This window comes from Coenobita brevimanus, chromosome 97 (genome assembly GCF_032717465.1).
Source record: "Coenobita brevimanus isolate Jiangsu-jjx chromosome 97, ASM3271746v2, whole genome shotgun sequence".
Classification (NCBI taxonomy): domain Eukaryota; kingdom Metazoa; phylum Arthropoda; class Malacostraca; order Decapoda; family Coenobitidae; genus Coenobita; species Coenobita brevimanus.
The window spans coordinates 27,506,902-27,530,153 of record NC_137050.1 but is presented as its reverse complement, the minus strand read 5'-3'; the positions used below and the strand labels follow the sequence as shown (position 1 = coordinate 27,530,153).

At 43.3% G+C, this 23,252-nt stretch overlaps 1 protein-coding gene and 1 pseudogene across 1 annotated transcript in view; both read left to right on the top strand.

Annotated features, from left to right (window-relative positions):
- Positions 1-14,375, top strand: part of Ack-like (activated Cdc42 kinase-like) — a 441,226-nt gene extending 426,851 nt beyond the window's left edge. Inside the window, exon 23 of the mRNA XM_080283506.1 lies at positions 13,662-14,375. Coding sequence (XP_080139632.1) covers positions 13,662-13,880 — 219 coding nt within the window. The 3' untranslated portion in view covers positions 13,881-14,375. The remainder of the gene's footprint in view (positions 1-13,661) is intronic.
- LOC145413876 (5S ribosomal RNA) lies at positions 13,263-13,379 on the top strand (annotated as a pseudogene).
- Positions 14,376-23,252: the final 8,877 nt, after the last annotated feature.

Here is a 23,252-nt window from a genome sequence, read left to right as displayed (position 1 = left end):
TTGCCAGGCCAGTCGAGGACCTCAATCCGATATCCTGAAGCCATTTTGTCACCTTTCTTGACTTGTGACATGGAGCTGAATTGTGCATGAAAAAGTCACACTTATGAACAGCAAAAAAGTTTAACAAATGATCTTTCAGAATGTACTGGCCACCATTCATCATCAGGTTCTTAGGAAGAAAGTAGAGGCCTCCCCTTCCCATTTCACCTGAGAAACACCCCCATACCATTACTGACTGTGGATGCTTAACAGTCAGCACTGTGTAAGCAGGGTCATATCGACTACGAGAGGCAGGGCGACGAACCTTGGCAGAATGCACCTGGAACACTTGAAATGTGCTTTCATCAGAAAACATAACTCTTCTCCACTCATCCGATGTCCAGTGTGCATACTTCTTGGCAAACTGAATGTGCTGCTTCTTCATGCAGCCAGTGAGAAGCGGTTTCTTGGCTGTGGTGCTGCTTGGCAAACCCAGCATCTTCTGCAAGTGGTGTTCAGATAGTTCAAACTGAGACGTCTTGTAACAACTGGAGATGCATTCTCTTCAATTCTGTTGCTGTCAGTCAAGGATTCTTGATTACATCCCTCTTCAGAAGTGTATCTGTACCTCTGGAAGTCGTCCTCTTGTTTCCACTGCCATGCTTGTGCTCTTGTACGACATCAGGTGGCAGCTGTGATCTGCAGCAAGAATCTTCATGATGGTCGACTTTGCGCATCCAGTACATTCACAAATCTTGTTGATAGGGACATTATCCTGCCTCCATACATGATATGGACCCTCTCATCCCTTGAACAGTACTTTCCAGGCATGACAACTCAACTCTAGGAAAATAACAGGGCAAACAGTAATGCATAGAAAAAAGAGGAAGTTGCAAGCTCGGAGCAACGGGAACATATACTGTACTCCCACTCTCGCTTCTGGGCAAGCACTGACGTGCTGAGTGTTTCACCACCTCCCACCAACACCAGAGGAGTTGCCAGTTGCTTCTTGCCCCCCAAATTCACTTGGTAGAGGTGGAAACACAAAGCAAAGACAGACAACTCTCCCATAGCAGTTCTGTTTGTAGGTCCCAAGTCAATTTGCATTGGGTGTAATAGAATTCTCTGCAAAATGCAAGCACAGTAGTCTGAGTAGTTGAAAAGTGTTCAGAGTAAACTGAGATTTCATCTTCACCCTATAAAGAGATATGGAGAGAGGGAACACCACTCTTTGCCTGCCAAGACAGTGCAAGGGAGAAGCAAAAGGTATGAAGCTCAATTGGTAGAACAGCTGAGTGATCATTTTGAGCTTCTGGAGTTGGGTGATGATGACTGAGCCTTAAAGAGATCACCAATGAGTGAGTCAGTCAAGAACAGTGGAGTGGTAGTAAGCCAGATCACAGCTGGTCCCCCAGTGTAAGGGTGCGCGCTCAGAGAAAGCAGGTTCCTGTGCATGGGCTACCAGCATTGACCCGTGCCAAGAATTAATCATTACAAACAAAACGTAGACATGCACAGAAGAAGCGGGCTTGAGTGTGTCAGCACGTGCAACCAGCGCCAGCACACTCACTGGTTTCCTCGGACCATTCTTTCCTGCTCAACCCGCGTGGGTAGACGTGGAGAAGATCAAAATGGATGTCAAGATCTTGATTACTAACATATTTCAGAGACCACCATTGTGGGACAAGAAGAATAAACTGCACACCAACAGAAATGTTGTTTATTTATTTTCATCATCATCACGGAATCTAAAGGTGAATGTAGGGAAGAGTAAAGTGATGGTCTTTGAGAGAGGTGAAGTTAGTGAATGTACAGCGAGGTTGGATGGTGAGGAATTGGAAAATGTGAGTACGTTTAAGTACTTGGGTAGTGTGATGAGTAAGGATGGAGGTTTGGAGGGTGAAGTGCTTGAAAGGGTACAGCAGGGAAGAAAGGTTGCTGGTTCTTTGAAAGCAATGATAAGAAACAGGGAAGTAAGCATGGAAGTGAAAAAGTTACTACATGACAGTATTGTGATACCAACTCTAATGTACGGAAGTGAAGCTTGGACATTGTTGGAAGGACACAAGTCAAGAGTGAGAGCAGTGGAAATGAGTTATTTAAGAGGAGCCTGTGGAGTCACGTGGAGAGACAGGCTGACGAATGAGGATATAAAGGAGCGTTGTGGTGTGGATGTGGATGTGGATGTGATAGGAAGCGTTATGAGGAACACACTGATGTGGTTTGGCCATGTGGAGAGGATGGAGGGTGAAAGACTGACGAAGAGAGTGTATGTGAGTGAGGTGGAGGGGGGAAGAGGGAGGGGGAGGCCGAGGACGAGATGGAGGGATGGGATGGAGAGGTATATGAGAGAGGGGGGTGTGAGTTGGGAGCAGGGCAGTGAAATGGCGGGGGACAGGGCGACTTGGAGGCGATTTGTTTGTGGCCACCCCAAACGGGATTGAGGCGTCTGGCAATAGATAGATAGATAGATCATCACCATTATCATCATTCTTCATCATCATCATATTATAATTATTATTATTATTATGATTATTATGATCCATCCATCCATCCATCATCCAATCCTACATTACCTTATGAGGAGCATAGGAGCCTGGGGCTAGGCAGTTGGTCCTGACATTTAAGATGTGAGTGACCAGCCTCACTCATACCTGAGTGGGATTACATGTGCAATCTACCCCAACCACCCCTTGGATATAAACCTTCACCGGCTCAATCTGACTGGAGAGCAGTGATTACCCACTAAACCACCAGGCGCCAAAATTTGGTTATATGGTTACCACCAAGCATAGTAAATGGTTTCCTGGTGTACAGGAAACCATTTGGCTTGTCACTCAGTGTAGAGTCACCCACAGGCAGAAGGACGAGGAAAGAATGAAGGAATGAAAGACAGAAGAGGGAATGTAAAGTCACCCGTAGGCAGAAAGACAAGGAAAGACTGAAGGAAAGAAAGACAGAAGAAGATGGAAGAAAAGAAGGATGGAGCGGAAAGGGCAGACACCCGAGAGTAGCACTACACTGAGTGAGTGGATGGTGTGTGCCCCCACCTACCATTGAACCATGCATACAAACGATTGATTTATAGATCAAGAAGTATAGATAATGAAGTGTATTTCTACAGTGGCCTTTATATTTTGTGGAACAAATGAAAGAACAGTTTTTATTTGGTTATGTGGTTACCACCCAGTGTAGTAAAGGGTTTCCTGGTGTACAGGAAACCATTTGGCTTGTCACTGAGTGTAGAGTCACCCACAGGCAGAAGGAAGAGGAAAGAATGAAGGGAAGAAAGACAGAAGAGGATGGAAGGAAAGAAGGATGGAGGAGAGGAAAGAGCAGACACCTGACAGCAGCACTACATCGAGTGAGTGGATGGTGAGTGCCCCCACCTACCACAATAATTATTATGATTATTATTAATATTAGTATTAATATTATTATTCTTATTATGGTATTATTATAACTGCTATTACCAGGAATAGCAAAAAGAGAAGGCAAAAGTATTTTTTGTGTGAAGAAAGGAAGGAAATTTAAGTAATTGTATTTTTGTACAATGTATTTAAGCAAAAGTAGGCCCAAGTTTCATACCGTGTTGAATGTTGTGATTTATCAGTACCAGTACTTTTTGTAACTACCACAAAATAAATTACAATTGATCTGATCTCTTATCACTGTCATTATATCAGTATAGTACCATGTGGAACTGATTATGGAATTAAATTCAACTCACCATATAGTAATTACAAGTCTTTCTTCTGGTGGAATAGGTTGTTTGTGCCAGTTATATCATGACTTCATCAAATGACATTCAACCTGCTTCAAAATATAGTAGAAAGTTTCCTGAATCATCCTTGTGTACTGAAAAAATCTTCTTGGGTCCCTTTTAAGATCACTAAAGAAATGGTGTTGTTCACCAGACTATTCTCTCTTGCAATTTATTTCATGTATTGCACTTTTTTCTCCTTTTACATTCTGCGTGCATGCTGTCAAGCAAAATGAATTCATCATCAGGTGATGAGCATGACATTTTCACTGTACACCTAGTGGATCACAACTGATTGATAAACCTACATCCTTGTCCCTATACTCTCTTTACTTTAACTTAGCCCAGATTTCCATCCTTTTCTAGCTTGTTTCACTTAGCTCAGTTACAGAAAAAGACATTGCCATGGCTCTTCGTCCTTTCCATAGCACTTCTTCATGACTGGCATCATATTTTATTCTTAATATGTTCATATGACCCAGCATTCAAGATTGAGAGATGGCAGTTTTAGGCCTAGTCAGAGTAAAACAGGTATAGCCACGCGGGTTGGCCTTGGAAAACCAGCGTCCTTTGTGAGCCTTTTCCCACGCAGGTAACCAACGTGGGTCAGCACTGGTAGCCCGCGCATGGGCAACCTGCTTTCTTTGTGTACGCACCTTTACCCTCCAAAATAATTCACGATATCAAACATCATGGCACAGGAGGCCCTGAGGTATTCGGTATATGAATCCACACAGGATAGGTCTGTCCTGATCAGGGCTAGGCAGAGCATGCTCACAGCAGAGCAAAATCATGGACCGAGATAGCTGGTGCTGTAAGGTAAAGTACATAAAGTGTTTTTACTTAACAGCCAGACCAGTTATGGACCCAGGTTGAGGACAAAGATCTGACACAGTTCCACTACCAGACACAGCGTAACTGTGGCTGGTGAGAAAGAGTGAAAACCATGATAGGAGCTTCCTAAAGTGGGAAAGCTTGAGAATACCCACACTGGGGCAGAGTCATACGTTCCCTTCAAGTTACCGAGTAGGGGGAGCATGAAGAGCCACCTGTGGTCATGGATAAAGAACTCCATCCAGCACAGGATATCTGAGCTGCCTCTGCATGGCCTAAGCTTACAGTTTCCAAGAAAACGAAGTGCTGCTCATCATCATGAGAGGGAAAGAGCAACCATCTCCTCATCAGCTTCCCCATATAAGAAATGAGAGGCATGTAAGAGTCTGGAAGGGCTGGGTAACTTTCCAGCTTAGGAAATGGCATTAGTATAGACTCCTTATAGCTTTGGGAGTGTACAAGGACTCAGCTGTAACTGAAGTTGTCAAGAAGACAGTCATGCAGCTGTGGATGGAAAGTTCAAGAGGAACATTTGTGAACTGACTGCCCTGCCGGGATATAAGAAGGACAGCACTCAGATGATTTTTGAGGCAGAGAAAGGACAGTGCATACTGTAGGCAGGAGACAACAAGATACTCCACAAGCCATGACGAGAACAGCACAAACATCAGACCATGGACTATTAAGGAACACATGAGCACTGTACAGAACAGCAAGGAGACTGCCAAAAGACCCAGTTGCCACCCTCCACCAAGTGGCTAAAAAATTCTTAGATGGTGACACCTGGTGAACCCTGGTGGCCAGGGACATAGCCAGATATCTCTGCAGCAGATGTGGGCTGCCTGTCAACTCAAAGCCTCCAGTGAGAATGACACACCATGGAGGAGATAAGGCAGGAAACCCTTTGAATGCCAGATGATTATGGGTCCACATGGACCCCAGAGGAGGACTGGAAATCATTGTCACTGAGGCCTGTGTTTAGAACAGGGGCTTTCCTGCTGTGAAGGTCATACTGCATGTGAAGACCAAGAGAGAAGAGGAAGTTAGAGCAAGGAGAGTCCAAGAGTACTTGAAAAAGGGAGGAACCTATGGCTTTAACTTATAGACTCTGGCACTGAGTTTTTCTCCCTACCTGTGGTACTTTAAAAAAGAGCAAGAAGGCCACCTTTAATTGCCTTATATGGCAGGGAACATGTTGCATTATGAGTACATCCAATATAAATTCACATTCATATACAGTGTAGTCATAATGCAGTAAACTTTCAGGATTTTTGTCATCCAGCCACTTACTGCCCCATCAGGAGTGTAAGAGCCTAGGGCCAGGTCACTTGATCCAAGTATTTAATGTGAGAGTTGCCAAATGAAAGGGTATATTTTAAAATATGGCTCTGCCACTTTTTATATCAGTATCTGGCTTGGTATAGTTAGGGCATGTGTTCAGGATTTGAATTTAAAGGGGTACTGCATCAGAAATACAATGTTTGTGGGCGGGGGTAGTGGCAGAAAAAAGTCGTAGATGCCTCCACACGATCTGGTTGCACCAAAACGGTGTACGAAATATTCAGTTTTCACCCTAATATATATTTGTGCCACAGTCCTCCTTGGCAAACCTTGTGAGACACAGTCACTGTCAGAGTTACAGAGTTAATGTGTTAACTATGGGTTCCAAGTAACTTGGACAATTGAAGTCCATTATAAAGGCAACTGCACTAACCTCATCTCCAGCCTGACCCCTACTTCACCTCTAAGGTCCTTGAATGACCAGACATGCTGACTACTACTAATATCCTTTCTAAAGACACCCAAATTTTCTGAGGTAAAAAGGACACAAGACAGTGAAAATAGAAAAGGCATAAATCAACAAATTATGATGTTCACTGAGATTGATGAAGATACCTGGCATGGTGTTGATGGAGGGATTTGAGGCTGAGGAGGTAGGGCTGGGACTGGCATCCAACTCCTCTGCATCTCTGTTAGGTGGTGCAGGTGGCAGGAAACCCATGCGATCCACTGGTGTCATTGAGAACTCTTGTGCAGCAGCGAGTGGTCGGTCTCTGGTTGCTTGGGGGGCAGTAGCAGGAACTATGCTGTGAAAAGTCACTGGGGGCTGCTGTTCAGCCAGTGGTAAAGATCCTGCTTTGATCTGAATTCAGGATGGTCTAATTCTTCACTGAATTCTTCTTAAGTTGCTATGTTGTAGATACTGAGCACCTTTTCCATGGAGTCATGAAGGATCTACAGGAAGTCTCTCAGGTCCTGAAATAGAGATGGCAGTCCCCCTGGCTCTGCTGGTGCTTCCTTGATGTCTTGAGACTTGTCTTCTGCCTCCACTTCCTCAGTGAACTCATTAACACTCCTTACAGGCTTCATATCCAATAGGTCTTGACAACCTCCATTGTTTTGTCATCCCCAGTGCTTATGTATACTCTTCTGCGTTCAGTTTCAGATGCCTGTTCTTCTCACTCCCACATTGTGCAACCTTTTCCCTGTTTATGTCCAGGCTGTACTTGCTTACTCATCTCTGTCCATCAACAATGTGTTCCCCTTTCATCCTTGCCTCTTTCCACCATGGCGTCTGTGCCCCATCATTTGCCACTGTTCTGTACTCATATTTAATGTCAGGGTGGCCACCTCCTCTCTGTTGCCATTATGGTACTAGCCTATCCGAAATAATGTCATCTTTCCCTGAGTGGCCATTGTATGATGCTTAGGAGCCACATGTCTTTCCTTTCATATCCCTCTTTAATTGTCCTCCTTGTCTTAATGACTTCCTTTGTGAATCCTCTCACTTTTCACTGGTCTGTCTTGTTTTTCTTGTTTTTTTTTTTTTTCATCCATCTTCATTCTGGAATATAATTTTCTTTCTCACATTCCTTTAAATTCTCGTAGTGCCATTTGTCTTTTTAATCTTTCGTATTAGTAGTCTTCATTTTATGCTGTTTCTTATACTGCCATTTCTTATTTGTGCTGTTTCTTTGTATGATTTAGTGCCAAATGGCCTTTGTTGCCTGGTGCTAGGACTTTATTTTTCAGTTCAGTTGGTCCTGCATATTTTCTATCATTATGGATGCAAATTCTTCCTTTGGTATGATGCGGGTTACCTTCACTGTGGCCACTAAAGAGTTGATAATCAGGGTAGGGGACTTTCTGTTGTTGCTGGGTTAATGCGTTGCAGGAGCTTCACCACCCATACCAAACCATCTCAACACTGATGTTCCTCCATGCTTGCATGAAGTTGGTGATTGTGTCCCTTTGGCTAAATTATCTCTAAAACTCCTTCATTGTTTGCACTAATGTTGTCTGCCTTCTTTGAAGGTGAATGTTTCCAAAGTCCACATCTGCTTCATCCCATCCTCCTTTTTGAGACCCTCCAGCTACACCTCCAATCTGTGGCCTGCTGCATCTGTTAATAGGTTGTCTTGCATTACAGCCTCTTAACCACTGAAATATATATATATATATATATATATATATATATATTTTAATTCAGTGTTTACTCTTGGAGGTAGCATCACTCATACTACTGAATGATGACTGATTTCACAAGCAAGATGCCCTGATCAATTGTCCATAATGAGTACTACCTTGAAAGATAAGTTTCTGTCAAAACTCTTCAGCTGTGGGAAAAAACATATGATCACACCAGAAAGTTACTACCTGGGCTATGGCCAGCCCTTCTGAATTGTGATTCCACTCAGTGTGTAGCTAGGGACAGTCAAACTGGTGGATGACAAATCACTGAAGCATGCATTTATCAGTTGCATTACCACATAAGATGCCCTGCTGGCCATGAAGCCTGGCAGGTGCCAGGCTTCAAATCTAGAAAGGCAGAGGAAGGCAGGTGTTTCCAAAATAGCCCAGTCTCATACATATTACAGTAATTACCTAGGCTGTTTCAAAGCCACTTTACACTTTCTTCAACATAGGAAGTGGCAACTTCAGCTTCAGCAGGGGAGGCTTCATTTCACAACCAGGCCATGGTACTAGCACTTGCAAGCACTTATCTTCCCACAGTATGTTTCTCACCATGCACACCATTTATTCACTGACATGAAGTGCATGGGCATTATCCACCCCTTTGTCATGATGATGCAGAAGATGTTGAAAGATCTATTTTTGTTGCCAAGATAACATGAATGCTTATGAGCCAATCATGCCCCGACCTGCACCATTTTCCAAATCCATTGCACATAATCAACAAAAGCTTGAGAACTGGATGAACATTATAAACAGCACTGCTGGGATTACCATGGAGAAACCAATATGTAAATAGGAACTGTGATAGGGGTGGCATGGTGCATTTTGGGATGAGGTTCCTGGGTCATGTCACAGTGCTAAATTTGAAGAGTTAGAGTGCTGTCAGGAGGAAGTTCCACTAGGCTTAGCCTGCACAACTCAGACTGGGATCATGGTTGTGATCACTGAGTATATCAAATCCATGCAAAACCCGGAGAATGTATGTTGCGATTCTCAGGTTATAGGAACCAACATTGGGATCCCAGTGGTCACAGTGGGCATTAAAATTATTCATGATACAGGACAGTACTAGCAGCTGGTGGAAATAGAGGAGGAACTCCTCATTAGTAATGTCATGGTATATATTGTAGAGCAGTAAACCTGATGTGAGGGCCTTCTTGATGACCAACACCTCTGTCAAGTCAATAGGAGGGGGAACAAGGGAGAATGCTAAAGGGGAAAAAAAAAAAAAAAAAGAGTGCTAAATTCACTCTTTATGTCCTCCTGCCTAGCCAGTAACAAACCTCCTTCCCTCCTGTGATGGCAGTTAGATGTTTAGGATAAGTAGTGTCCCAGATGGAGCAGGAAGCAAAGCTAAAGCCAGGTCTTGCAAATCCCAATGGCATTGGAAACCTGGTCAGTAGCAAACAGAGGACACTCCAAAGCATTAAAGATAATTTAGTTAAGACTGACACAATGCAAAAAGCATAAGAAGCAGCAACTTAAACCAAAGGTGGAAACTTATGTGAGGGATGGACCTGTCATGTTGCTGGAAATCCATAGCCTCTGAAACCCAATAGAAGGTGGATCCAGTGCCAAAGTGATCACCACAAGGAGAAGGCTGGGAGCTGAGGGAGAAATACTCACCTGGCAGGTGGAAGGCTGCTGTGGAGGAGCAGCAGGCCAAAGTGAGGCTGAGCAGTGCAATTGGTGTTGGAAACATCCAGATCCAAATCTGGCTAGGCCACATCTGTGGAGTGTGAGAAATAGAGTTAGCAGTTGCTTGCACTGAATGACACTCCACAAGGACACCAAACCTGACAGTTACTAGCATCAGCCAAATGCAAGCCAAGTCATTGATCTCAGCACTACGATGATGTCCCACAGTCACAATGGCATTGATCTCTGAATCTTGCAAGCAGCAATCAAGACCTGGGCTGGTTGAAGAGGATGTCTATAAGGTTGTGGACCCACCAAAGGCAGAGAAGCCCTAACTCAAAAGCAGTGGTGGGCAGCGCAAACAAAAAAGGACCTTGTGCAAGCGCAGTGCGCAATCTACAGTTCACAACCTTGCGCAACCGCAAGTGCGCAGTCTGACTAATATTTAGCTTGCACAGTGTCGCAAAGTGCAAGCGCAAACCATTTGCATATATTTGTGGGAATTACTGTAAAATATTGAGATACTGTATTTCAATAAATTAGCGTACTTACTTTTATTTATTATTATTCCATCTATTTATTGCCAGACGCCTTAATCCCGTAAGGGGTGGCCACTGGCCACAAAAAACAAATCGCCTCCATGGGGGCATCCATTACTGACAAATTAAATTGAAATTATTTACTGTGAAATAAAATGATTCACTTGACACACTAAGTGACTAAGGCGGTAGGACTGGAGCAAGGTGTTGTTAACCTGTGGAAGCTCAGAGGAGTGAGAGGATTGGAGAGAGACGGAAACAAAGGCTGTGATGTTGCCAGTTTTACTTTTATCTGCATTTTCGCAAGACGTTTTATTTAATAATGTAGATATACAATAGCATATGCAGTTCCTTACAAAAATCATTAAAACATATTATTTAAATCAAATATCCACAGTCTAATATTTTATTAGGCTGTGGTTATTTAAATAATATGTTTTAATGATTTTTGTAAGGAATTGTATATGCTTCTCTTAATAAATAATGTATTTTAATTTTATTATTATTTACTAATAATAATAATTTAAAAAATATTAAAATACCTGCTTCTGTTGAAGCATTTTAAGAAGTGCTACTACTCTCCTGCCTCCCCCTAACAATCCAGAACCCTCGTGACCCGCCCAAGCTTCCCCCATCCCTTGTCCAGCCATACAGGCAGCTCCCAAGATCACGTGTCCTGTGAACTGCGCAGTGTGCAATTCACAGGACAGGTCCGCAAGGCAGGTGCGCAAGTGCAAATTTAGTTGTGCAAGTGCAAGTAAATTTGCGCTTGCACACCTGCCTCGTCGTGCAAAAGCACAATATTGGGCAAGGTCTCATGAGGTGCGCAATGCGCAAATGATATTCACCGGAGCGCAACATTGCACAATTGCGCATTGCACGAGTCTTTGCACACTTGCCCAGCACTGCTTAAAAGTAGTTCCAGTTTCAGTCTTAGCATTGAGCAAGACCATCCCAGGGAAGTCGTCCTTTTCTTGGAGTACTTTAGGACTTTTCTTGTATGCCCTGAAGGGGAGTATGAGAAAGTCAGGGTACTGATACAACGTGTCATGTGAAGGAATGTTTTTAGGAAGCTGAACAGGAGGAAAGAAACCCCAAATATCAAGAGGAAAGTCACATTCATTTCACAGAACTTTGTATCCAGAAGTTTGGTTGAAGTTCTGTAATTTTGCCTTGGCATAGTTGACACAAAGGCATAGGCAGCCTCTCTCTTAGCACAGTAAATGTGGAACATGAAACTGAAATTTGCAGGCCTCTGACCATGGTGAGTGAAGGAGTCATAATGGCACTGATGTTCCTGAAAGGCCTATTCTGTGGGTAACAATTTAGGCTGAAAGATGTGCCTGAAATAGTTGTCAAGATGGATGAATACCCTCTTGGATGCTGCCATGGAAACTCTGGTGTAGTGGGATCCAATTAATGGGATGCTGGATATCCCTCTGAGCAGAGACATCAGATGTAAAACCTGGTATCAAAGTTATCAAGAAAGAGGTTCACATCCACTAGGACATCACCCCAAAAGCCCTGGCTGGAGAGACTGTTCTCAAGGACATCCAGAACACTGATGGGCTGAGCATTCATCACAGACCAACCCAGTGCCCCTTATAAAGACAGGAACTGGCATCCTGGGAGGAAACCATAGGAGATGAACAGTGACCCTTGATTGGCTGATCATTCTCCTCAGGCCCAAGACATACCAGTAAAAATAGAAAGACATTCATAAACATTAACTGTATAGAATTTAAGCAAATCTAGCTATGTAAGATAAAAACTCTTCCCAAAATGAAAATTCCTGAGATTTGTTGAATAGCAAAGAAAATTAAGATGTACATTGGAGCTGCAAGGAGTACTGTGTGGTTCCATACAAAGTGAGCAAACATATAGAAATAAAAGTCTAGGACCAAAAGAATCCCTAACCCATCCCAACTAAACAAGCTAAACAGGGGTGGGAAGGAAAGAGGAAAAGTGGGAAAAAGACAAGGAAGTGAACAAATGCCCCACTATACCACAGTCAAAACAACATAAAAACTCAGCGCTCTGGGAAACCATGGACATCCACACAAATGAATCTAGAGATTGATGGGCAGAATCTGCAATGCAGAAAAGAAAAAGACAAAGAAGAAGAAGAAGCAGGACAGGAGGGGTTGAACAGTTGGATAAATCGTTTCTTAAAGAATACTCAGAGACAGTTGACATGTGGGTTGCACACTGAGTCTTTCTTGTGAGGGCACTAATAATGGGGAGGTTCACTCTAAGGGATTTAATGTGCTTGGGTCACAGGGTCAACTTACATCTTTGTGATCTGCCTTTCAACTGGAGCAGTTCAGAGATGGGGTGTCTATTCTTGGCATAATATGGATATTCAGTAAACTCTCAGTTATCTGCCATCACCGTATCTGGCCCAACGCAATATCCAGCACCGCTGGCTTGGCTTTATTAAAGCAATATCTGGTGCCGAAATGGGACATAACCGGTGGTTCAATGCAATATCCAGTGTCAAGGTACGGTATATCAACTGTCTCAAAAATTGGATCCAACAGGCAGTGCATTATTGTATTACTGTACAGTATCATTACTTAATTGTATTTTACGCATAATTTTCATCTCTTATGCATGGGAAAGTTTTTAGGATAGATGGTTGAGATGGAGAGTAACACGATATCCGGTGTGACACTGTATTGAGCCAATGGCGAGTACTGTGCAGTATCTGACATTTCATGTTATTTGGTGTAGGGCTTGGCTGAAATACACCAGATAATTGAGCGTTTACTGTAATGCTCCGTTATCGTTGTTTTCTCCCGCTCATCAGATCATGAGCTCTTTGGAATGGAGGCAGAAGTTGTCATTCTCCTGCAGGTCACCATCCACATTTAGGAGAACAGGGAGGAAGCAGGGGGACAACTTGTATATCTTGACCATAGAACTCTCAGGTTACATTAGTGCCCTCACATGAAGGCATCCTTTTCCAGCAACAAGCAGGAACTTTACAGTATATAGCTCTATAGTCACGTAATCATAATAGGTTATTAAATGTAGGCACGTACCACATTGAGTACACCGCTTCCCGTCCGATCAGCGAAGTTAAGCAACGCTGGGTCTGGTTAGTACTTGGATGGGTGACCGCCTGGGAACACCAGATGCTGTTGGCATAACGTTCTCCCTAAGTCTAAAGTGGGGTTGGTGGAGGATTAGTGCCCCTCCCTGTAAAACAATTAACTCTAAGCCCTTGGCCACCCCGTTTGGGATACATGGCATCTGGCAATGAATGAACTTAATCCTAAGAGGCTGTAATAAATGGTAGTAGTAAGTGAAAGAAAGTTAGAGTTCAGGGAATAGAGGCAGAGGTTGTGTTATAACCTAAAGAGTCAGAGATGGCAGCATTAAGTAGAGGGAGGGGTACGAGATAAATACAGTATGTGTATAATCCTCAGCATGTGTCACCAGAAGAGTGTGTGGCAGCACTTGACGAATGTGAATGGGACGTGCATCGTGCACTCAAGTTAGCTCGCCTACAGTTGCTCCTGCCCACCCATCGTGTCCCTCTTGAGGCAGCCACTTCTACCCTTGCCTCTTTCTCCTGGGATGTCAGTAAGGCTGCTTCCTACCTCATGGCCACCCGAGGCATCAGTGAAGACACGGCACAAGTCTGACACTTCGCATCTACCATAGCACCTTCTGACACCTCATTCCTTGATAATTATGACATTTCTCCCTACATCTTCTCTGACACTCCAGCCTCATTAACTCATGACACCTGTGCTGTTCATTATTCTCCACTGTCAAATAATGTACATCCACATCTACACACAAAGTATGTCAACATACCTGGGGTCAAAGTTGTCAATTATATGTTTTATCCTGTTGTCAGGGTACTTCAGTGGGGTGTGTTAATAAGAGGGATTTTACTTTATCATAATTCAGTTTATATATTGTACAGATAAGTATTTTGTAGTGTCGGGCAGGTTAATCTGTCAGTTTACAAGTTACTGAATTTATCAACTTCTTAGTTGCTCGTGGAATTAACATGAATATGAGTTAATTCTTCATGCAGCTCGCTTTGAATGTATAAAAAAGTACAAGTTGCAAGGATTTCATTTCAGCTGTAAGTAAATTAATGCATAATTGATGTTATTTCATACATAAGCCCCCTCCCCCCAAAAAAAACCTGCTGCAGTATAGCCATTCATTCTGACCCCAATTATGTGTCTCCAGCTGATACTATAGATAAGTCATTCATTCTTCTGTACAACAGTATGGATATGTATAGAATGTAATTAAAGTACATCAACAAGTATTGTAATATGTGCATGCAAGACATGAAACAGATGGTGTAAATTAAAGTGTATCCCTGTAGATATGTTTGTATTATACATGTATTAAACAGCTTACAATATACTTTACTTAACAGTAAATCTTTATTCAAGATTATTATTATTATTATTATTATTATTATTGTATATTCCTTATTAGCCCTTTTTTCTTTTTATAGCTCAGATTTTACGTTAGCCAATGAACTGTGTGTGAGGAAGCAGGATATTTTTTCCAATGTATTTACAGTATTTGAGTCTTCCACCCATTGATATTGTAGATGGTGATGAAAACTAAGAGATTATTACAAGCTTTAAGTGTTAGTTTGACTTCTTTACACATATATGTACCAGTAATCTTATATTTTACTGCCATAACTCTGTAACAAATAGCCAGTTATAAAAACGTTACTCCATAGACTTAGCCACATTGATTTTATTGATACTAGGTTGTATACAGTGATGCATGCCACTACCTATTTTCATACTTTTTTATTTTTATATGCAGAGTAATCTTGTCAAAAAAAGAGCAGCTGTCCATTATTAGTATATACTAAAATGAATAATAAATACTTTTTATAAGGTTTACACACCAGTTATGAAGCTCACACCAGGTACTGTACAGGAGTTTGTATTAGTAAGGTACTGTTGCTCAATGCAGTAATATATTTTTCCCCAGTGTTTGTACACAACTAATGTAATTATCAAATTTCTAAGGTGTGTAGGCAGAAAAGTTTTGAAGTGTGTAATTAGTGCAATGTCTGTATGCCTTGGGGCAAACATACAACTCAGTAAAAGTATTTCCAAAACATATGCTGTGTTTATCAGGCCTTCTGTAACACTGAGTAGTAGTGGAGTATATTTTCTCTGGTAAAATGAGGTGGGCTTGGCGGCTTATTGGTAGAGTGCCTGACTCAAGACTGAAGAGTCAAGAGTTTGCGCCGCGTCCGGGTAGGCTGCCTTGCCAGGAGAGGTAGCGCTCTTCTGTCACCTAGCTGGTTGTAGCAGCCGTGGCTCAGTGGGTTAGAGCACTCTGACTGAAGGGTTGGAGGTTCGAGTCCACCCAAGTCATTGGTAGACATCAGGAAGGGCATCCAGCCGTGAAGTGCTACACGCCTCAAAACCAAAAGTCCTCTAACCAGGGGCAAGACCTTATGCTTTATCGAGAAAAGGGGACACGGCATTAGAAAATATATATATATATATATATATATATATACCGTACAGTAGATTCTCAAATTTTGCATGATTGACTTTGGACACTTGATTTTCAATGGCACAATCAAATATCTATCAAGTTGAATAGAGCCGAAGTGTGATGTCACATAACCATGACAACCATCACACTGGTTCAGAAAAAGCAAAATTTGCCAATATGTATGAAACCAAAAGTATATAACGTTGTATAATTCCAGCTATGACGTAAGGGTGTGAGACCTGGAACTGACAAAATCGTTGGAAAAATCAACTAATCCATTCTCAAAGGGCAATGGAAAGGTCAATATTGGGAATATCTTTGATAGACAGGAATATATCAACTTAGGTGAGATAGTAGACAAAAAGTCAAAGACATCAAAGAAGTTATAAAAGAAGAGCAATGGACGTGGGCAGGCCATGTAGCAAAAATAAGGGATAACTGATGGAACAAGAGGCTGACTGACTACTGCAAGAGATTGTAAGCGTAGCAGAAAAAGGCCAGACAGGAGGTGGAGATGAGATAGAGAAGTCTGCAGGCAAAACGTGGCAGAGATTGGCTCAGTCGAGGAATTCGTGGAAAAGGTCGGGGGAGGCCTTTGTTTAGCAGTGGGCTTCCAATGGCTGATGATTATATATATATATTCCTTTACTATTCATATTTAATGGTAGGGTAATACTGTCCTTTGGAGTTCAGGATAACCTTGAGCATCGTCAATGCAAACTCCTCCCACCCTCCCCCTCTAACAGTGAAATGCCCTCCCCTATGCTTATGGCTGCCATCTACCTTTGGGAAGCTTTCCCTCACTCTCGCAGACCCAGACCTCCACCGGGATACCACTTATCATACCCATTTTAACCAAGGCCTCATTACATACAGTCATCATTCTGTTCCTTACACTCTCCTTGCTACCTCAACTGCCTCATCTCATTCCTCTCTCACTTATTTTATCTCACTGTCAGTGATGCTCCTTAGTACATACTATTTGTAATGTTTACTTGTTTACCAGTCCAACTGGAAGTAACCCCACAACTTTACCTACCTGCCACTCCTCACCTATCTTTTTCCTGGGTGACTTTAATGCCTCTCATCAGTTATTTGGTGGTTCCTGTGTTTCTCTATTGGGTCATCGCCTTCATGACTTGTCACTTAACATCACCTGCATCCTTTCCCCACTCCTAATCCCACTCATTTTTAGGGTGGCTGACTTGATCTTGTTCTCGGTTGCAGGATGGTACATGTCAATAAAAGTCCAGCCAAACCTCCACCAGCAAATCCACAAATCCCAACCTAGTCAACAGCCACTGACTACTCCAAAGCCACAAACCTTCGCAGAGGAAGTCCAGCAGTAAAATATTAAACTCCTTTTCCCACTCTTCTTTCCCACTTCTGTGTCTCTTGGCTTCATCTCCAGCTTCTTGGTCCTCTCCTCTATATCAACCTATGCTGACAACATCTGCTTCCACTTCTCTGTCCCCTGCCACAATTTATCGATTCTCGATTAAGTCAGGCCAGGCTGTCTGCCTGGGGATTAATCATCAGCATTGCCCAAACCAAACTGTTCTAACTTTACTCTCTTTCCCATTCACAGACTTGCCTGCAAAACAGTCACCCTCCTGAGCTCTCATCTTGAGGTAGTGTAGGACTATTTATATATCAGCATCCCTCTCTCCTCACTCTATAACCTCTCCAAGTATGACCCCACCCTTTGGCAGAGATCCCACCAGCATTCACACTAACCTTGTCACACCCATCCTTGCTGACCCTCTGTCCCCTGCAAGGACACGTTATACTCCTGCTGTTCGTTCCCACAAGTATGAGCTAAATTGAATAGAAAATGTTTGATATTGATAGGAGAATGTTTGACCTGGCCCTGTGACCTTGCCCTTTGATTTATTGTTCTCAGAACAACAGAGTTCCTCATTGACTGACCCTCAACACTTCCATCTAGTTAGGTTAAAATCGGATAATTGCGTTGAGAAGCAGGATTTGCTAGTTAGGTAGTGCTGGAGTATTTCCCGACGATTCTTGAATTTTTTGTGAAGTGTCAGAGTTGCTAGTTAGCCTGCTATTTGTAAGTGAAGGTATTTTATAAAGTTGTGCATTAAATTTTGTGCCCTTTTTCTGTATGTTATTTTATTTATGTGATTGTTTCATAAATTACGTAATTTTTTCTGTTTGTATGCTAAATAATTCAGAGTGTTATACAGTGTAAGAAAACTCTGGATAATTGTCATGTCTCTGAGCTGGCAACTGTTGCTTTCCTGAGAAGGTGGTAGATGATTCTAGTACATAAGGAGCTTATATAAGGATGAGGAAGAGACTAGGGAAGTTTCAGTAAGTTGTCATTTCAGTTTGAGTGCAGTTCAGTTAGTGAAAATTGTATATCTCTGATACCTGAGAAAACATTGAAGTGAAGTTGACAAGCAGTGTAATTGCAATTACTGAAAACTGTATATCTCAGGTACTTGTGAAAAAAGTGAAGTGAAGTTGGCAAGCATTAAGTGTAACTGCAGTTAGTGAAAATTGTATATCTCTGGTACTTGTGAAAACAGTAAAGTGTGGTTGGCAAGCATTAAGTGTAATTATTTGGAAAATAAAGACCGTGAACTTAAGAGGCCAGTGTTTATTTGGAATGCCTATGCTGATCTATGTTCCTGTACACTGAACTGGAGCCTCTAGGAAGCACAACTCACTGGGCAACATCCTTCCTGTGCTGAACTACTACTGTTGGAGCCTGTGGCAGTGTGGGACATGGATGTAACAGTGGTGTCAGGGGTGGGATTTTTAGAGAGTGCTGCAGTGAAGAAGCATGTGGTGGCAGAAGGTGTACAACCACGAGGCCAAGCAAGGCAAAAGGAGGCATAGCTGGCTGAAATTATGAAGCTATTGAAAGCACAAAATGTATAATTACAAGCACAAAGTGTACCACTGCAGCTACAGGCACAGAATGAAGAGCAGAAAGAACTTAAATAACAACTACCAGCACAAAGTGAAATACACAATAAACAATATGAACAGCTTCAACAGGCAGTACAGGAGCAACAGAGGGAATTACAACTGGGGATGCAAGGACAGCTAGATACTTTCATGGGGGAAATGAAGGAAGAGCAGCAACAGTTGAAGGAGGTGTCATATGCACAAGTGACTTTATGCTGGAAGTTACCGTTCCCTTCTATACTGAGTCTAAATTAACCTAACCTAACCAAACTTAACCTAACCTAACCTTATCTTAGATCAACCTAACCTAAATAAACCTAAATTGGAAGCAGATGCCAAGCTAGAGCAGCAGAAGTATGAGGTAAGCAATAATGTAACAGAGTGCAAACAGCATGTACATGACCAGTTGAAGACAATTAGTGAGGAAATAATGACAGAGTGCAGACAGCATGTAGACAACCAGTTGAAAATTAGTGAGGAAATAGCGATGGAGTGCAGACAGCATGCAGATAACCAGTTGAGGCATGTTGTTGACCATGTGAAGATAATTGGTGAGAAACTTGTGGCTGTAGAGAAATACTGGTATACTGAAATACTGAATTGCTGAGCCTCAGGCTAGTGTAATGGGAGCATATGAAAAGAATGGACAGTGTTTGGTGAATTTTGACAGATCCCAAGCATTTAAAGGAAGCATTACAGGGTAGAATAATCAGAATGCAAAAGTTTTAAGTTCTGGACTTAATTATCATGCCCCAGTTTTTAGGCCCCAAACCAGTGAAGAGCTTGGCTATAATAGGGGTCCAATTAAAAAGAAACTTCGGGAATTTGGTGGCAGAGTATCTTGGGAAGCTTACTGTGCACAGTCTGAGTTACTTGCTAACTAGATTGGTTGGAATGATAGGCAGAGGGCAGTGCAACTTGATATTAGCCTTAAGGGTGCCACAGTGGAAATTCTGGACCAGATGTCAGTGATGGAGAGGAACAATATCAGTCCCTAGTAGAAGTGCTGGAGTGCAGATATCGGAACATGTACAGTACTAGACTGAGGTTTATAAAGCACTTTTCCAGAACCATGTATGGGCTTGAGACGAATCCCTACAGCAGCTTGCTCGTGACCTGGAGAGTATAGCATACAAGGGATACCCTGAAGCAGCACCTAACCTGTTGGCTATTCTTCTGAGGGACCAGTTCATTGATGCTCTTGAAAGTGCAGAGTTGAAAGTGCAAGTGAAGCACGCACAACCCAGAAGCATGCAAGAAGCACTAGCCAGGGCTCTAGAATTTGTGTCCTACGTCAGGTCCAGTACATCCACTTTTCAGGCAGGTTGTAGTGCAGGATTCGAGGCAAGAAAAGGGCAGGTTTTGTGAAGTGGAAAAATCTGAAGGAAGTTGCTGGTACCGTGAAAAGCCAGGACATAGAAAAGAGGACAGCTACAAGTGGAAGAGGGAACAGGAAAAGACCGGAGGAGGTTGCTGGTTATGCGGGCAGCTGGGACACAAGGAGGATTGTTAGAAATGGAAGAAGGAGCAAGAAAAGAGCAGTGCAAGGAAAAATTTAATTGTAACAAAAGCGTGTTGGACATGTAGTGAGATGGGACACTTCAGTTCTGAGTGTCCGAAGAAGAAAAAGGAGGATAAGAAGAGGGCTGCAGAAGACCAGAGAGAAGCAGAAAACTAGTGGAGGATGGTGTTAAAGGGCAACTGCCAGCTGGCTTTTCCCAAGTAGCCCCACCACCAAGAAAATGCAAGAGAACTGCAACCAACAGTGTGCAAATAAACAGAAGAATAGATGGAAAGAATCTTTCCTGGTGATTGATTCAGCTTTTGTGAGGCCTGATGTGTTATATCATCAGTATCTGCCTGAGTCATCACAAAAATTGTGTGGCGTAACTGGGCACTGCGCAGAACTGAGGGAACCCTTGGATGTCTGGACTGAAGTGGCAGGGCAAGAGGACATGAATCCAGTCTATGTAGCTGAGATGGAGGATCCTTGCCATCATGGTCTGGACTATCTGATGTCCATGGGATGTGAGCTGGACTTCTGCTCCATGAAGGTGAAGGTTCTAGGAAAGTCGGTTCCTGTCATAGCAGTGAGACGTGCCAATTCTGGTGATGAGGTTAGGGTGCTCCGCACTATAGTTATACCTGCAAAATCAGAACCACAGCTCCAGTGCAAGGTGAGTGGCTCTTTTGACAGCTGTATATAGTCGTGAAGCCTGATGTACGGTGCAAGACAAAAGGCCGGAGTGACGGTGGGGAGAACTTTGGTGGAAACAGGTGCAGGTGAAGTGTCGGTTGTGGTGGCCACTTTCTCCCGTGAGCCACGGAAGATCAATGAGGGACTGTGCCGGGTGGTGGACCCTGAGTGGCATCGGAGAAAGGCCTGTAAAACAAGCGTTGTCAAAGAAGACGGGTACTTAACAGACCACTTGCAAGACCTATTTTCAAGGAGTTGCCAATGCCTCGATGGCTCACAAGTGCTAAAGTTAAGGGAGTTGCTGACGAAGTTGGCTGATGTCTTCTCCACCAGAGATCCGGTGAAGCACAGTATAGACACCGGGGATCACCGCCCGATAAAACAGCCAGCGCAGAGGATGGCGCCAACCCAACGGCAAGAAATGGAGAAGGTGATGGAGAATCTCCAAAGTCAAGGGGTGACAGAAAAGTCCAGCAGTCCTTGGGCAACAGCAGTGGTTCTGGTAAGGAAGAAGGATGGTTCAGTAAGGTGCTGTGTACATTATCGAGCCCTGAATGATGTGACAGTGAAGGATACATACCCCTTGCCAAGAACTGATGACACCCTGGATGTTCTGTCAGGTGCTAAGTCACCCTACACATGAAGGCAGGATATCACCAGGTCAAGGTTGCAGAGAAGGACAAGGAGAGAACAGCCTTTTTGTAGGGGAAGGGGGGGTTATGACAGTTTAAAGTGATGCCATTTGGCCAATGTAATGCCCCAGCTACTTTTGAGTGTTTCATGGATTGCGTACTTCTAGCAGACAGCTCTCATCTATCTGGGTGATGTAATTGCGTTTGAACGTACTTTCGACCAGGAACTGGAGAGGCTGTTAGAGGTGTTGAACAGGATCCGAGCAGTGCACCTCAAGCTGAGTCCCAAGAAGTGTTACATGTTTCAGAAGAAAGTGAAGTGTCTGGGACACATTGTAGGCAAAAGCGGCGTCTGTACTGACCCAGAGAAGGTGGCAGCTGTGGAAAACTGGCCAGTTTCAACTTGTGTGAAATAGCTACGGAGTTTCCAGGGCTTGTGCACCTGCAATTGGCGTTTTGTCAAGGACTTTGCTACAATAGCTGCACCTCTGCACAAGCTGTTGGGGAAGAGGCAGAAGTTTGCGTGGACAGCACTGACTCAGAAAGCCTTCAACGAACTCAATCATGCGTTGGCAAGCTCTCCAGTATTGCTGTACCCTGATCAGAGTCAGCCATTTCTCTTGGACTGTGACGCTAGAGATCATGGTATTGGTGGAGTCCTGTAACAAAAGATGGATGGTAAGGGGTATGTGGTGGCGTATTACAGCAAGCTCTGCCCACCGGAGCAGAACTAGTGTGTGACCTGTAAGGAGCTCTTGGCAGTACCATGTGTCACTCAAGTGACTTAAGACGTTAAAGAATCCGGAAGAACAACTGGCACGCTGGCTCGGGAAGCTGGACCAGCACAATTATGAGGTGTAGCACTGTCCTGGGCGCGTACATGGCAATGCTGACAGCCTCAGTCGTCGGCCTTGTGACCCAAAGTGCCGGCAGTGTAGTAGAAAAGGTCATAGCAAGAAATGCAGCCGTACTGCCGTGGCAGGATGCAGAAGAACTGAAGAGGATGCAGATTTACCAGTGCTAGAATGGCTGCCTGCAGCGGAGTACAGTAAGACCATCTTAAAAAGAGGTTTCTACATTCAGCCCTGCAACCAAGAGTTACTGGAGTCAGTGGGACTTTCTTCATTTGAAGAGCGGACACCCAATGGCCTCAGCAAGTACTGGCAACCGGTGGAAGGCTCTGAAGAAAATGGGGTCTGAGATCTTGGATGAGTCCCATAACCGGATCATTACTGGACACCTGGGAAATTCAGTTTCCCAAAGTGGGCCACTGATCAGTGGAATGCACTACCGAATGAATTGGTGTGTGCCAAAACTATTCATAAATTTAAGGATATGTATGATAAAAATGGTCTAATACACGGGACAGTACGAGCCTGACTCAATCCTGTAAAGATAATAAGGTAAGAACAGTTCGGTAAGAACACAACACCTTCGTGCACTAGGAGCAAAGGTGTAGAAATAGTCTATATGGAGGAGTGTAAGAGGGCGATGGCAAGGGAAACGTAGATATAAGATAAAGTTGGTCGCCTGTCGGAGTGGATTTGTTTAAGATGAACGAACAAACAATAGAGAAATAGAAATGGTCATGTGCGGCCGATCTGACGAGCATAATCGAATCTGAAGGAGCTTGTGTGAAAGTTCAAATGAGTGTCAGTACGTTATGTTATCATTCAGGAGCCCATGGATATAAATAATTTCAGCACGTCCAGAACAACCAAGAATGCTTATAGGAGCACACTTGTAATCGG